The following is a 14,916-nucleotide window of genomic DNA, read 5'->3' as shown; positions in this document are numbered from 1 at the left end:
TTTCAAGACCCTGCCTCCCTCCCATCCCTCTATTCCTAGTCTTGTCACCCGATGCCGAACGTAAAAGATTACTACAAGAAACTCTTAAAATGCCTCTGCTGCAGCTGCAAAAGTTGAAATCCTCAAAAACGAAGCCGAATTGATATGAGACCAACCCAATATCAGCTTTTTGGTATCCTACGCACGCCAAGAAAAAAAAGAAAAGATAAGAAAAGAAGAAAATATTAAGCGAAGCAAAAGCAAAGCAAGCTACTCCCTCTGGCGCTCGTGAAGATCTTGGCGCCGCTCGTTGCTTTTTTTTGCTTGTGGGACAAAGGACAAAGGAAATTCGTGGGTAGTCTTGGAGATCAAAAACGCTTGTCAAACATGGCTTCGCTCCCCAGAAGATCGAATCGGATGCAAGTGCCTCGTAAATATTATTAGCTTGATGGCGGAGGCGGCTTTCCGTCCACAGCTTGTGTCTCTGTCTTGTCGGAGGGGCCGGATTTCTCGGCCAGTGAGGATGCGGCACTCCTCTTGTTCGTGACGGAAGATTGCTCTGACTCTTCGGGTATGGTTGTAAATTTACTCAGGACCTGTTTCAAGGCCGGTCGTCGGATAGGTTTGCTGAGAACGAGTTAGATTCGCCACTGAGAATATTTACTGATAAAAAGTCCGAGACTTACCTGAGGAACATATTCATGCCAGAGTCGTAACATTCCTTCACATTACTCTCCTCCGCGAAAGCCGTAAGAGCGACAATTGGCGCAGAGTATCCCATCTGACGAATCAGTCTCGTACTTTGGAGACCGTCGAGGTTGGGCATCTTTGCGAACTGTCAGTCGCCATCCCCGTCATAGGGAAAGGCGGAAACTCACCTGGACATCCATAAAAATGAGATCGAAATACTCTCCCTTGGCCATGCTGTCTTTGACCTGATCAAAAGCTTCTTGGCCATCTTTTGCTACCACAACGTTGGAGATGTCTTCAAAAGCGAGCATTCTAGAAAAGTGTCAGCCAAAGTTTTTAAGAAAAAGTCACTGGCCAGGGAGACTGACCGTCGCACAATCTCAATATTTATCAAGTTATCCTCTGCTACAAGCACCCGAAGCTTCGACCCGGGCTCTTTTGTAGCTGTCTTTGACAGCGCAGTAAGTTGACTGTTCTGGTCTTTTTCGGTCGTTGGCGATGCTGAAGCGAAGAACGGTTGACTCAGACCAACAAGACGAGGCTGAGGATCTTTTTTGAAGCCCTCATTCGGAGTAGCATCTACTGGGGTTTTGGAAATTGTTCGAGTGCCACCGTCTAGACTGACAGGTCTCGACGCATGGAAATCTGAACTCGAAGTTGATGGAGCCCTAGACCTGGTATGTTTGAGTGGTATTCTCAATGTGAATGTCGACCCATGGGGCTCGGCGTCCGCGAGAGTAATTGTGCCTCCCATCAAGCCGGCCAGCTGCGAACAAATGCTCAAACCTAGTCCAGTCCCGCCGTACTTCTTGCTCAAACCTAGGTCACCTTGAACAAATGGCTCAAATACCCGGTCCTTTAACTGTTCTGGAATTCCGGGCCCAGAATCCTCGACTTCAAATTGAAACATCAATGTCCGAGCACCAGGGGGTGGTGGAGTATGTGGTCGCTCCTGAGTTTGCAATCGTGGTGTATGTCTCGGGTCCATAGGATTGATCATCAAAGCCGTACCAACAGAAGGTTGGTTTGAGCCATGATCTGATCGGTATCGATGTTTTGAGTTGCGTTGAGAGCCATGTTTAGATCCCATCGAGTTCCTGCTGACATCGGGCAGCGATTCTACATCGCCCAAACATTTGATACGTACTTCGACCTTCCCACCCTGAGGAGTGAACTTCAAACTGTTGCTCACAAGATTGATTATGACCTGGAGAATACGGTGTTGATCACCCCAAAGGGACAAGTCTTTGAGCCTGCCTACGCCTCCCGGCCCGATGGCAGGCAAAGGCATTCCGCAAGGCTTTTCAGTGGGTTCTTGGTCAGCCTCTGCATCTGTACCGAGGTATTTGACACTGAAAGCGATTTTACCCTCTTGAACCTGTTTTGCGAAAATCGTGAGTATCTGGGTTTTGATATCAGACAGGCTAAACTCTTTTTCTTCCAGACTTAATTGCTGCCCGATTTGGTTTTTGCTGAACAGCAACAGGTCATTGAGTAGATGCAGCAACAAGTCACCGGATTTATAGACAATGCCAAGACTGCGTTTGATCTTGGGAAGATCTTCTTCACCCATGCATACCGCGCACATGCCGAGAATCCCGTTCAAGGGCGTCTTCAACTCGTGTGAAATGTTGGCGATGAAAAGTGTTTTGCTCTCATTCGCGGCTTCGGCGGCCCTCTTGCTGATTTCAAGCTCTTCAGTACGTTCAGAAACTTTTTGTTCGAGGCTAGAATATTGTGTCATGAGCTCATCGGACATTTCATTGAATGTCGCTACAAATTGTCAGCACTCAGGTTTAGAACAGAGCCGAGGGTTACTCACTGGTCAGTTCAGTGAGCTCGTCGGTGATCCAGTGCTTCCGATCTCGAACTTTGCCTGGAATCTTAAAGACTCTTCTTCTCTCGTCCTCTTGGCGTTCAACGAGAGTCCTCCTTCGGCCGCTCGAACCCAAATTTCGTAATCTCACAAACGTGGTCTTCTTCGAGCGTGATGAGCCACTGTTCCCAGCCTCTAATTCACCTACACCATCTACAAAGATTTCGCGGTCATCTGTTTCACTCTGCATACTTCCTCTGGGAGTATAGCCAGGCGGTGCAATCGACCTCTCTGTAGCATCTCGCAACCGTCTGATCGGGCGAACACTGTAGTGGGCCATGGGAAGGATTATGATCAGAACAAGCGCTATTGTGCCGAATACACAAGCCGCAACTATAGTTCTGAGCTGTTCGATTGGAGCCCAGGCTTCAGAGTGTCTTTGCTCCACGATGAGAAGCCAAGAAACGAGAGCGCTCTGCGGTCTTGCGAACCCCACCGCCACCTTCTCACCCTGTTCGTTCCTTGTCGTCAAATCACTGCCGGCGTTATTCACCGTGTCATACCATTCTGTAAATCCAACCACAGCAGCCGAATATTTATTCATGCTGAAGTTGGAAGTCCCGTAGTCGGTAATATTTTGACTATCAAAGTTAGAGTTTATGACCTCGAAGAATGAGGGAACGAAATCAGAATCAAAGTCTGTCCAGGTAGGCGACCACTTGAATAGATAGCATAAAATGAGCTTACAGATATTTCGCATGCCGATTGTGCTGGCCGGAGAAGGGCAATGGAGGGAGAACAAAACGGACGTTCGCATCCCCAACGATATCAGGATCTGCGGTATAGTTCGCATTAGAAGGGCGCTGCTCATATCTAAATAAGTTCTCTCGTCTTGATGGGCCAACCAATAGAACAACACCCGTATTATCCAGACCCTCGCGAGACTGCGTAATGCTGATAAGAGACGAGGCTGCTGCAACAACTGTCATGTAGGCTAGTACATTCGACCTGTTTGAATTATCGGTGATCGGTAGCGTGAGCGACAAGAGAGCATAGGTATTATTGACCTGCATGGGGCCCAGAAGGAGCTCAGAGGTGCTGTTAAGAGGCAGATCGTTGAAGGCAGACGCGCTGACTTTTTTCACCGAAGGGTCTAAAGGATCTGGCGCATCAGTTGTCGTGTAGGTAATATTAGGGTAAAGCTGGGTAGGGTATCCAAGATCCGAGTCATCCCCTAGCTTCACGGTCGTCCCATTCGGATACGTGTAAGGTAATTCTATGCCAGATGTTGGCGCTGAGGCCCGGAGGAGATATGTGGAAGTATTTCCCCTTCCAAGGTCCATTCCAATTGTCGAATTCCGCGAGAAAACTTGAATTTGAAGCAATGAAGAGATGCCGCCACCTTTAGGCCCGAAGTCAGTAGATGATATAAGTGCTTGCAAGATTGGCAATCGAAATGAGGCAGCACATACTGTTTAGGGCACTTGACACGTCCTCAAGGGCTTCGGTCCAGTTCATCGATGTCTGATTCCCTCTGTAAAATGACTTCAATGCATCATTCAACAGAATACGAGTCGCGATTGTACTACATGTCGATTGAATGAGAAGGAGATCCAGAGCAATTTGGGAGGCCTTCAGACTAGCAGTCAGGCTCAGCTCTTGGCTAGTAATTCTGACCACGAAGTTCCGGTTATTGATCCATGTGGCCACGGCAAGAACAGCTAGAGGGACGAGAGCGGTCATCAAAACCACCGCTCCCAGCTGCTGTCGAATTCCGATGCGCATCTTGTAGGAGGAGGGGGCGTTTTCCGCGCCGCTTGTATGTATGTATGTCGTCCGCCCTGATCGACCAACCGACACTGGGCGAGGGTTGAAACTACCTCTTTCGATACATGTTCTAGCGGTACTTCGATATCGCGGAGCGTCTGCAAGATGCGATTGAGAGCGTGCAGTCTGTATTCACAAGAGGATATTGCGGCTGCGTTGCTGAGCTGAACTGGGTTGGGCCGGGACGGCTCTCTCGAAGAGAAAACTGATGACCGGAAGTCGAGCTGCGTGCAACACCTAGATACCGAGGTACTTGGTAGGAAAAGAAAGGGGCGCAAGAGAGTGGACGTGAGGGAGAGCCTCGACGAGGGTACTGGTCTGGATCAGAGTCTGGGTGCTGCGATGAAAGAATCGTGGTGTTGATCGAAGGATGAATATAAGTTTTGGTTCGGCCGAGCCCGAGCCAAGCTCCGTAGCGTACGGATCTGTCAAGCAAGCGGGATCAAAGCTGTACGGTAGTCTCGGCAGAACAGCAAGGTTTTGATTTTGATTTTCTGCCATCCCCCATCCCACTCGTGACCCCGACCCCGACTCCCACTCTCCATCTCGCGATGCTCCTCCCAACTACCTGCATCCTTCCGTGGAACAAACAAATACCTACGGATATATTTTTTAAGGTCTCTTCTTTGCAACGCATCTGGCATTCCCTTCCCTCCAAGCCAGGTACCAATCAATGACCACTGACTGGTCTAATCAATATCTCTTCCCCAACCTCCACCCAACGACCATCACTCTCGCACAGCAAAACGCCGCCAACCCTCCAGCATAGCAACACCCAACGAATATCACCAAGCCCTGATAATCGCCGCGTTCCGCGTCCAATATTTTCCCAGCGATAGGCACCCCGAACAGGCAGCCCAGGCTCACAATAGAAAAGCACGTCGAGTAATACCTCCCATACTGATCCACCTCACATAGCTGGCCGATACAGACAGGCGTGAGACTGATGTTGGAGCCGCTGCCGAGCCCAAAGAGCAGAGCGAAGATTATGAGGCCCGGCTTGGAGGAGCCAAAGGGCAGCCAGATGGCGAGGACGGAGATCACTGTGAGAATTATGGCTATGATGGCTATATTGAACCTATCGATTATGGTAAGCATCTCTGTGTGTATGATGAGGAGATTATGCAGGGAAGAACAACAGACCTGCCATATCTATCAGCGAAATACCCCGGCAACAGCCTTCCAAACACAGATCCGGCGTTCAGAACCGGCAGCACCGCAGCCGAGAAGGCCGGGCTGAAGCCCTTGGACACGCAGTATGCGTTGATGTAGGTCAGCGGTACGAATAACGCGAATTCCAGTAGAAACACTCCGAGCACGGTGACAGCAAATGCTGGGTGCCTCAATATCCTGATATCCGGACGAGCACTAGAGTATTCACCAGATGTGACTCGGCTCTTGATGAGAACGTTGGCGCATGAACAGAGGACCAGCGAGATCAACGCTATGATCTTTGTAGACCAGAGAAAGCCTATCCTAGGCATAACAGACTGCAGGGTGAGCGGGTACACGATGCCGCCGAACGCGCCGCCTGTTGCTGCAATCCCGGTTGCGAAGCCGCGGTTCTTGTTGAAGAAGTGCCCGACTACTGTGATAGATGGCGAGAAAAGCAGTGCGGAGCCGATTCCCCCCAGGACGCTGAAGACAAGGATGAAATGCCAGAACTCTGCACCCACGAGTCGTCAGCAGCGTTGCTCTATCGGAGACGAGGAGGGCATGGATCGACTGACCTGAACAATACCCAATCAAATCCATACTCATTACAATCAGTACACTCCCAGGAAGGATTAACCACCTCGGCCCATGTTTATCGAAAATGGGCCCAACGAATAGCCCAACCCCAAACGTGAGAAAAGCGTATAAGCTGAATATCCAGCCCACAGTCGACACTTCATACTCCTCCAACTGATGCGTCGAGATGTACTCCTCAAATGCACCCATCGTATTCATGATCCCCAGCGAGGAGAACAGCGCACACCACGCTCCGAACACGACGAGCCATCCTGCACCGCCCTCAGGAAACGTGATATCCTCGTCCGCGGATGAGGGCGGGGTTTTGGAGGAGTGATTGAGCGTTTCACTCGACGAGAAATTGCTGGGGAGGGTGCGCCGCGGCTCGACGAGCTGCGGGAGGTAGGATTCAGAGGATGCTATGAAGATGGGTTTGTTATTGAGTCCGATGGGCGGGTGTACGGAGGAGAGGAGACGGGAACCGAGGGATGGGACATGCTCAGAAGCGAGCTTGTTTTCCATGTTGGAGCAAAAGTTATCCATGGCGGAAAGAGATCAGGTAGGTAGGTGGACATCGCACAAGGATATCATCAGCTTGAAGAGTCGGGAAATCCCTAGATGGGCTCGGGCGATATTGAGCATTGCTTATCTGTCTTTCGTAACGATTGCCCCATTGCTCCCGTTTTGCACTTGAGTCGTGAGGTAAGAGTAAATATTTTCCACCTGTCTCTCGGAGCTCTGATGATCCTCCATCTCTTCCGCTTCCGCGCGAGACAGTCAAAGAGTACGACGAGTGCAAATCTTCGGGAATGGGTTCCATCGGAGAATGAGATGCATCGGAGAATCAGATCTGGTGAATCAGATCTATCCGAGTGAGATCCGGTATAGAATGAGATCCATCAGAGAATCGGACCTATCCGAGAATGAGATCCACTAGGGCAGATCCACTAGGGCTGGAATGCAGATCCCGTCCTTAAGACAGAATATAGTAGTACTGTAATATGGGTAGTATGGAGTAAATTGATCTCCCAAAAGACAAACCCACCAGAATGGGTCTTCCTCTAGCCCCGAGACATGGGATTGCGATCGGATAAAAAAAAAACATGAGAAACGCCACCAGGCCAGACGCCACAGCGATAGGTTGAGTATGTACGAAGGGAGTACCGGTACGGCAAGGAATCGACAGGCTAAAAGAAACAAGCACTCCAAAGCCACAAGCAAACACAACAAAAACCCAAAGCCGACGCGCAATCAAAAGCCGAGAACTATAAGTAACAAAAGCCGAATAACAACAAACAACTACGTCAACATCAACATCAACATCAACAAGTCTTCGCGTCCAGCCGTCGCGCGTCTGTCGCGCGTCTATCTCGCGTCTCCCCGCAACTCACATACAACAACAGCCAAGCTCCAACCAATCCAAGCCCCAGCCCAAGCCCAAGGGCCCTCACCTCACCGTCATCCAATCCCACCTCCGATCCCATCTCCACCAACAGCTGCAGGCCCTACCCGTCGCACACTTCACGCAGCACCAATTGGCCCAGCCACTCTTACGTACAACCTGAACCGGGGCGTACGGACGGACATTGCATGATCTCCACTTTTTCCAAGCCAAAAGGCCGGCTCCAGTAGACGCGGTCCGCATCGTGACACTTTCGCGATTTTGAGGGGCACTCCACAGTTGGGGAAGGGATCTCGCGACTTACAGACGGGTACTCTTTCGTGCAATTCATCCATTCATCCATCCATCCATTCATTCATGCAGATGCAAGAGAAGCAAAGCAGAAGCAGTGCGATCGATCTGGTGGATGTGAGTCACAGATAGGGCACGTGACAGGAGGGGAGGAGGGGGAGCTGGGGAAGAGAGGAGTGCTTATATCTTGGGATGGGTCCGGAACTGGGTCGCTTGTTTTGCCAATCTTATCTTTTGTCTTTTGGCTTTATTTTTGGCTTTGGCTTTCCGGAATCTTATTGTTGTGGTGTTGTTGAGAAAAATCTCGCTTGATCTTTGGCCTGCGTACTTCTTACCTAGCGACCTATCTATCTTATATTGGCTATTCACAATTATCACATCAAAATCAAACCGGGTCAGATACCGGATCTTTGTAAGGAATCGAAGCAAACAAGCTCTTCATCATAAAAATATATTGGAAATCGAGTGTATTCTCAGCGTGTCGAATCTGCCAGAGCCGCAACCTCCCGAGAGAGACACGACATGCGCGAGCTATGGCCACAGCCAACCCAGATTTCCTCGCCCTCTGCCGGAACGAGGCCGTACAAACAGGTCTCATCTCGCACCTGGACACACCCACCCTCTGCGCCCTGCGCCTCGTATCCTCAGAATGCAGCGACCTCACCACCGCACCTCTCTTCGCCCGAACCCGCTTGACCTTCACCCCCAGCTCCCTCACGCGCCCATCCCGTCTCGAGGCCTTGTCCCGGGTGGGGCGCTATATTCAGCACCTCACGTTCTCCATGTCGCACACACCGGCCACCTTCCTCCCACCCCTCGTAAACCCTTCCACAGGCCGAGAAGTTAACTTCCTCTACACGCCTCACACTTCCGGTGCCTCAGTCTGCCAGCGCCCGAAGTACGGATCGCCTGAGCTAGGCGATCTCCTCACACAGCAATACCCTCCCATCTTCCACGCCGCGACAAATGTCCCGGCATTCGTCAAGGCAATGACTTATATGCCCAATCTCCGCCATCTCACAATCTCCTGTCCCGACCAAGACCCAGTGCAGAGGTACAGGAGAGACGCAGTCGATTACGCGCTCATCAGCTTGCGCATCGCTATTGAACGAGCCCCTGTCGAACGGCTTGCGAAGCTCTCGCTCAAAAACATTCACCCCTCCGGCCTCGTGTACCTCCGCCACATGCCTGGTTTCGGATGCACGCCTTCGGCCGGACGACGGTGGAGGCAGATCAAGAAGCTCAGCATCACGATGGACGCCTGGGACTTCTACGGGGCGCGGCCTGGTCGCGACCATCTGAAGATTCTGGATGATTACATCCGCGCTTTCTCGGCTAACCTCGAGAAAGTGAGCTTTGGGTGGAGTGGACAGAGAGGACCTTGTCCTCTCACATTGTTCACTGATCCGTTGTTTGCGCCGCCGAGGACCACGAAGCTGTTTGCTGAGGTGACCTCGCCCATGTCGCCATTACCAGCTGCGCCGCTTCGCCCGGCAATAACGTTCCCGAAGCTCAAGTACATGCAGATACGCAACGCCAGCATGTCAACAGAGCAAGTGTCGAACTTTGTGCTTGGGCATCGACATACAGTCCGCGAATTTGACTTCGAGAACGTGATTCTCACCAATTGTGGAGAATGGGAGGATGCGTTGTCGCCATTAGCGAGAGCCAGCAGTAGCGATGAATGGATATCGCATCATAGTGGTTCTGAGACCGGCAGCTCGACGTGTTTCCAGAGTCACGATGACCTGGATCAGCTTGGCGAGTTTGACGAGGTTATCGACACGGCCGGTGGTGTGCCTTCTGGGCCAGGAAGAACATCGGTCTTGGTGAAGAAAAAGAGGGTGCACAAGAGACGGCGCAAGCACAGACGTAAGGAGCCAAGTGGGAACCCGGTGATATCAGACCCAATACCCATCACCAGGCCGATCGAAGAGGTCTTGATACCTGAAGAAGTCTTGTTGATGCCGACGATGTTCAATCCCAACGTGCAAGGCGTTCAGCGCGACACTAGAAAAGAGGCTGCTCAGCAAGAGCTAGCTGACGATCCGGACAAGAGGGTGTCCGCGCTGAAGAAAGCGAAAGAGGCTGTCTTGAAGCAGCTTGGCAAGGAGTACTGCAGGAACCATGAGCGAAAAGAAAACGCCAGGGGCTTCTTAAAGAACACGTATTTAGCCGGCAGGAAGGGGAGGGCGCTTATGGGTCATCATGAGAGTACAGCTCTGGTGCCGTTGATGTTTAGTCGGTATTAGCGATTTGCTGCTTTTGTTTTTGTTTTCTTTTGGTATCTAGCTTCTTGAAAAAAGGTCCTTCACGAATGATGATTGATGAACAACTCTTTATGTCTTCCAAAAATCATATTCGGCGATAGAGATGCATCTGACACCTCATGTTCTCCAGCTGGATTGGGTATCTAAGGCTGTTAGGAATTCGAAACCATCTCGAGTCATCTGACACGATCTTTTCCCAAAAAGGTTGTTTGGGGTCCATGAGAGTGTGGTCCATCAGCCACTTCATTGGGTATCTCTTGGCTTCTGACCCAACTTGAGTCTCCGAATAGCTTCCAGGGCTATCGACCACGAGCAGCAGAGTGCCTGGTTTGGCAGAATTTGTCACATTTATAAGGAACGTGGTTGCTTTGCTGATGGAGGCTGTGTAGAGTTCGTTCAGGGTGAAGAGAAGAGTGCAGAGAAGCGGCTTCGCTTCGAACAGAAATTCCAGTCGACTTTGGTCCATCTCAAGGCAATTCTCAACATGCGATGTTGATTCGAGTCTTCCATCCGGTATGAATTGCGAGTTCGTTTCTCGTGCTAATGCGTTGGCATATTTCGAGAGTGTTGGAAGCGTGGTAAGTCCAGCGAGGAGCCTGGAGCAGACATCCTGCCACGAGGCGCTGTCGATGAGCTGAAGGTCAATATCTACAGTTTTGGTAGCAATAGACTCGGGAGTCGCATCCTTCTCAGTAGTAGCGTTCGTGATGGACAGATTTTCCAGCTTGAGATCAGCGTCGGGCATGACTTTCAAAGGAGTAGCGTCAAGGAGGCATCGAAGAAATCCACCGAAAGCAACAACTTCTGCTGCTCCACCGCCAAAAGCGACAACGTGCAGCGTGGAATCCACGGGAACATCAACCTCGGGCTGTCTAGGCTGGCAGAGTGGGAAGATGTCAGCGAAATGTTTCTGGAGGTCGACCAATATAGCTTGATAGCAAAGAGCTCTGCTTGGACTCCATCGAACAGAATATGCCTCCAGGTAATCTTTCCTGCCAAAGGCTCGCTCAAAATCCCTGTTGTAGAGAGCAGCTTTGACTTCTTGAAGCGTGGTTTGCAACCTCTCTGACAGCAAGATCTCCGGGAACGTATCTTTGAATATATTCAGAGTTGACTGCTGGATCTTGACCCGTACCACAGTCTCCAAAGGTGCCTCTCCCTCTCCCTCTTCATTCACCTCTGCATCGACTTTGGTGCTCTTCAAGAGTGTTTTGGCTTTGCCCGCCGCAGCTTTTTTCTGGCCGGCACTGGGGCCCTTCTTTGAGTTCCCAGTGGGCCCAAAGTCGTTAACGATCCTCCCAGATCTTCCTCCTTTGCCCATGATGAAGATGGCCCCGGGAAGATCAGGTCTTGTCGCGATCGTTGGGTTGGTGACAGGTGACTTGTAATTGATGATAAATAAGTATCCCATGAGTTAAGAGAATAAAATATTCTCTGGTTGCGGGGCTGGGTCAGGGCCGAACCGAGATCGCGCTATCTACCGGTACCCTACTGGTGATCCTAGAGTTAATCACCGACTCCCTCATTGAAGTTGACGTGGATTCACACTCGATACTAAAAAGTGAGGGCATGGTATCCTCTTGAGTCAATACATTCTTCTCCAACTATCAATGCCCTACCTATCCTTAGAGGAGCCAGGATGTCTGGCCTCGCGCGGAAACTCGTGATATTTGCAGCCGTCGACGGTCTAATATTAGAGCAGAGGGGCCGCCCGGCCACGAAAATCACATACAAGGACAGCAGCATCTTGCAGGTGCCTAAAGATGGGACCAGGGGTGAAGGGACGGGCAAATCTTTCGAGGCCTTTGGGCTTGTTGGTATGTGCAGGCATTATTCATTCCAGGCTCATTGGCTAACCCGTAACCCGGCATAGGCCTATTGACAGTCTCAAGGTCCTCCTTTCTGATATCCATAACAAAACGCCAGCAGGTCGCGCAGGTCCACGGGAAGGCTATCTACGTCATTACAGAAGTCGCTATTACACCGCTATCTTCCAAGACCGAGGCGGAATCCTCAATCGCGAACACCCACGCTTCCTTGCTGACGGACGATCCGGAGCATGTAGATGTGAGCGATACAGATGGAGAGGAAGCTGGCCAAGCTGGAAATACCAACGACGATGTTGAAGACGAGAGCTTACCGGCCGGAACATTATCTGCACCAGCTGCACACAGGAGAAGAACGAGTGTTGCAGAAGATGTTATGGCCCGGAAAGGCGGGTACGGCAGGTTCGCCCAGAAATGGTTTTCGAAGGAAGGGTGGACTGCGGATCAGCGAAGGAATCTGGGAATGACTGAATCTGGACCTGATGCCGCTCAGGACAAGCCTGTTCATACAGAGGTATCTGCACAAGAGTCCGGCTTACCTGCCCCGTCCAAAGAACCCAGTGCGAGCAGTCAATGCTCTGTTGATGTCACAGCAGCACTGCTCCCAAAGCTGCTGCGCACCACAGCTATGCTCTTCGGCTCTTCCCAGAGCTTCTTCTTTTCTTACGACTTTGACATTACCAGGAGTTTCGCAGCCCGAGAAACGTCTGGTACCGAGGCACCGCTTCACACCCAGGTCGATCCGTTGTTTTGGTGGAATCGCAAAATCATCCAGCCCTTTGCGGATGCTGCTCAGAGCTCGCTTGTTCTGCCTCTGATGCAAGGCTATGTTGGACAGAAATCGTTTGAGATGAATCCTAACCCTCCTAAAACTGCGGTTGGCGCTGATTGGGTGGAGAAATCGTCTATGGAGCTGGAAGATCTCTCAGCAGTCACAAGCTCCCACAGAAGCAGCAGAGAGTCGGGCGCTACTGGTCTCAATCACAGCCAATCCAGTATTAAGCCTTTCTTATTGACTTTGATCTCTCGGAGATCTGTCAAGCGAGCCGGGCTACGTTATTTGCGTCGTGGCGTAGATGACGAAGGCTTTACCGCTAACAGTGTCGAGACTGAACAAATACTTTCAGATCCATCGTGGAAATCTAAAGTATACTCGTTCATCCAGGTCCGAGGTAGCATTCCGGTCTTTTTCTCCCAGTCTCCGTATTCCTTTAAACCTATTCCACAACTACAGCACTCTGAAAATATAAACTACGATGCTTTCAAACGCCACTTCCAGAGACTCTCGGATAAGTATGGATCCATTCAAGTCGTGTCACTTGTCGAGAAGCATGGACCTGAATCTATAGTCGGCGACCGGTATGACAGTTTTACAGAGCGCCTGAATTCCTCTGAGGAGCAGAAAGTAGGCTTTGAATGGTTTGACTTTCATGCCATCTGCAGAGGCATGAAATTCGAGAATGTCAGCCTGTTGATGGACGCTGTGGGAGAGAAGCTCGACAGTTTTGGCCAAACCATCGAAGTAGATGGTAAGCAGGTGTCGAAACAACGAGGCGTCCTGCGCACGAATTGTATGGATTGCTTGGATCGGACGAACGTGGTCCAAAGTGCCTGTGGCATGCGAGCACTTGAGGGTCAACTGAAGGCGGAGGGCATAGACATGAGTCTCCAGCCCGACCAGACTACCCAATGGTTTAACTATCTGTGGGCCGACAACGGCGATGCAATATCAAAGCAGTACGCATCAACTGCTGCATTAAAAGGAGATTTCACACGTACTCGAAAACGAAATCTTCAAGGTGCCATCAACGATATGGGTAATTCAATCCAGCGATTTTACAGCGGGTAAGTACTCCCCCAACCATGACACAAGTCCTGCACACTGACGTTCAAAGAATCGTAAATGACTACTTTTCCCAAGCAGCCATCGACTTCCTCCTCGGAAACGTCACCTCCGTCGTCTTCTCCGATTTCGAGTCCAATATGATGTCCTCTGACCCGGGAGTCTCCATGTCGAAAATGCGCCAGCACGCTATCGAAACCTGCCAAAAGCTTGTCATCGCCGACGAGCATGAAGAGATGATCGGCGGCTGGACGCTCCTCACCCCGCACCTCCCCAACACCATCAAATCTCTACCTTTCGAGGAGCTAGTCCTACTATTAACAGACGCCGGGCTGTACTCCTGCCGCTTCGACTGGGACATGGAGAAGGTGTCGAGTTTTGAGCGCATCGATCTGCAGCACATTGCAAGCATCAAGGTCGGAACGTATATCACGAGTGTGCTATCCGCAGTGCAGGCAGACGAGGAACACAACGTCGGTTTTGTGATTACGTACAAAGCTGGCACGGACGACATCACCCGCGTCAACACGCGATCCATGTTAAGCATCCGGGCCCGCGACGAGGCGGATCTGCTGGATGGCACGCCTGTGCAAACGGGCGCCCAGTCTCTCTTCCAAAGCCTCACAGGAGCAGGAAGCACGCCGGCTCCTGAGATGCGCATCCTGGCGCTTAAAGCGCTCTACGCGCGCTCGGCTGTTGCAGTTGATGGCAACGACACGATGCTGAGCGAGGTGGAGCAAGCTAGGACGATCTGCGCGGAGATTGAGCGGATGGTGCTGCATGGACGGGTGATGGAAATTGGCAGCGAGAGGAAGGGAGTGGTGGAGGCGGGCGATGTGATCAGCCTGGCGGAGGCGAAGAAGAGCACAGGGATTCTGGAACAGCTGTCGCATAGTCTGAAGAAGCTCGTTTGGGCTTAGAGAGGTTGGGTGGCTTGGCTTGGTGTTTGTGTATATGGGGTAATCTGTATATATGAACCGTATCAGTAGGTACATAGACGTTGAATGGGAGATTGAATAATAATAACCCCCACCCCCCCACCATAAACATCAGCTTTTGGGCATTGGAGACGATACGTATCGCTGGGTGGTATCTCTGGGTGGTATCTTGATAGCTGTGAATGCTCGGCGCAGATGGCAACAGCACGTACAGGTTTTTTTTTTTTTTTTTTTTTTTTTTTTCATCAAATCGAAATATTCGGAAAGCGTCACTCTCATTCTAGCAATGTGCTCTCTTCGCGT

General features: G+C 51.0%; 5 protein-coding genes across 5 annotated transcripts; 2 read left to right on the top strand and 3 right to left on the bottom strand.

Annotated features, from left to right (window-relative positions):
- Nucleotides 1–419: 419 nt before the first annotated feature.
- L3040_000347 (uncharacterized protein) lies at nucleotides 420–4,270 on the bottom strand (the record flags this gene model as incomplete). Its single annotated transcript, XM_007297799.2, has 7 exons — nucleotides 420–606; nucleotides 666–805; nucleotides 858–981; nucleotides 1,038–2,442; nucleotides 2,492–3,126; nucleotides 3,233–3,887; nucleotides 3,958–4,270. 7 exons carry the CDS (start codon nucleotides 4,268–4,270, stop codon nucleotides 420–422), a joined length of 3,459 nt encoding a protein of 1,152 aa, XP_007297861.2.
- A 735-nt stretch (nucleotides 4,271–5,005) lies between these two features.
- Nucleotides 5,006–6,586, bottom strand: L3040_000346 (uncharacterized protein; the record flags this gene model as incomplete). The annotated part of the gene is made up of 3 exons (XM_066155118.1): nucleotides 5,006–5,390; nucleotides 5,456–5,978; nucleotides 6,043–6,586. The coding sequence occupies 3 exons, from the start codon at nucleotides 6,584–6,586 to the stop codon at nucleotides 5,006–5,008; spliced, it is 1,452 nt and encodes a 483-aa protein (XP_066013171.1).
- Nucleotides 6,587–8,269: 1,683 nt separating this feature from the next.
- On the top strand, nucleotides 8,270–9,988 carry L3040_000345 (uncharacterized protein; the record flags this gene model as incomplete). The annotated part of the gene is made up of 1 exon (XM_007297800.1): nucleotides 8,270–9,988. One exon carries the CDS (start codon nucleotides 8,270–8,272, stop codon nucleotides 9,986–9,988), a length of 1,719 nt encoding a protein of 572 aa, XP_007297862.1.
- Nucleotides 9,989–10,091: 103 nt separating this feature from the next.
- On the bottom strand, nucleotides 10,092–11,327 carry L3040_000344 (uncharacterized protein; the record flags this gene model as incomplete). The annotated part of the gene is made up of 1 exon (XM_007297801.1): nucleotides 10,092–11,327. The coding sequence occupies one exon, from the start codon at nucleotides 11,325–11,327 to the stop codon at nucleotides 10,092–10,094; it is 1,236 nt and encodes a 411-aa protein (XP_007297863.1).
- A 318-nt stretch (nucleotides 11,328–11,645) lies between these two features.
- On the top strand, nucleotides 11,646–14,595 carry L3040_000343 (uncharacterized protein; the record flags this gene model as incomplete). Its single annotated transcript, XM_007297802.2, has 3 exons — nucleotides 11,646–11,823; nucleotides 11,880–13,677; nucleotides 13,728–14,595. 3 exons carry the CDS (start codon nucleotides 11,646–11,648, stop codon nucleotides 14,593–14,595), a joined length of 2,844 nt encoding a protein of 947 aa, XP_007297864.2.
- Between the last annotated feature and the right edge of the window lie 321 nt (nucleotides 14,596–14,916).

The sequence above is a fragment of the Drepanopeziza brunnea genome, assembly GCF_022702325.1.
Source record: "Drepanopeziza brunnea f. sp. 'multigermtubi' strain 214-2 chromosome Unknown ctg1, whole genome shotgun sequence".
NCBI lineage: Eukaryota > Fungi > Ascomycota > Leotiomycetes > Helotiales > Drepanopezizaceae > Drepanopeziza > Drepanopeziza brunnea.
This window is presented reverse-complemented; position numbering and strand designations above follow the sequence as displayed.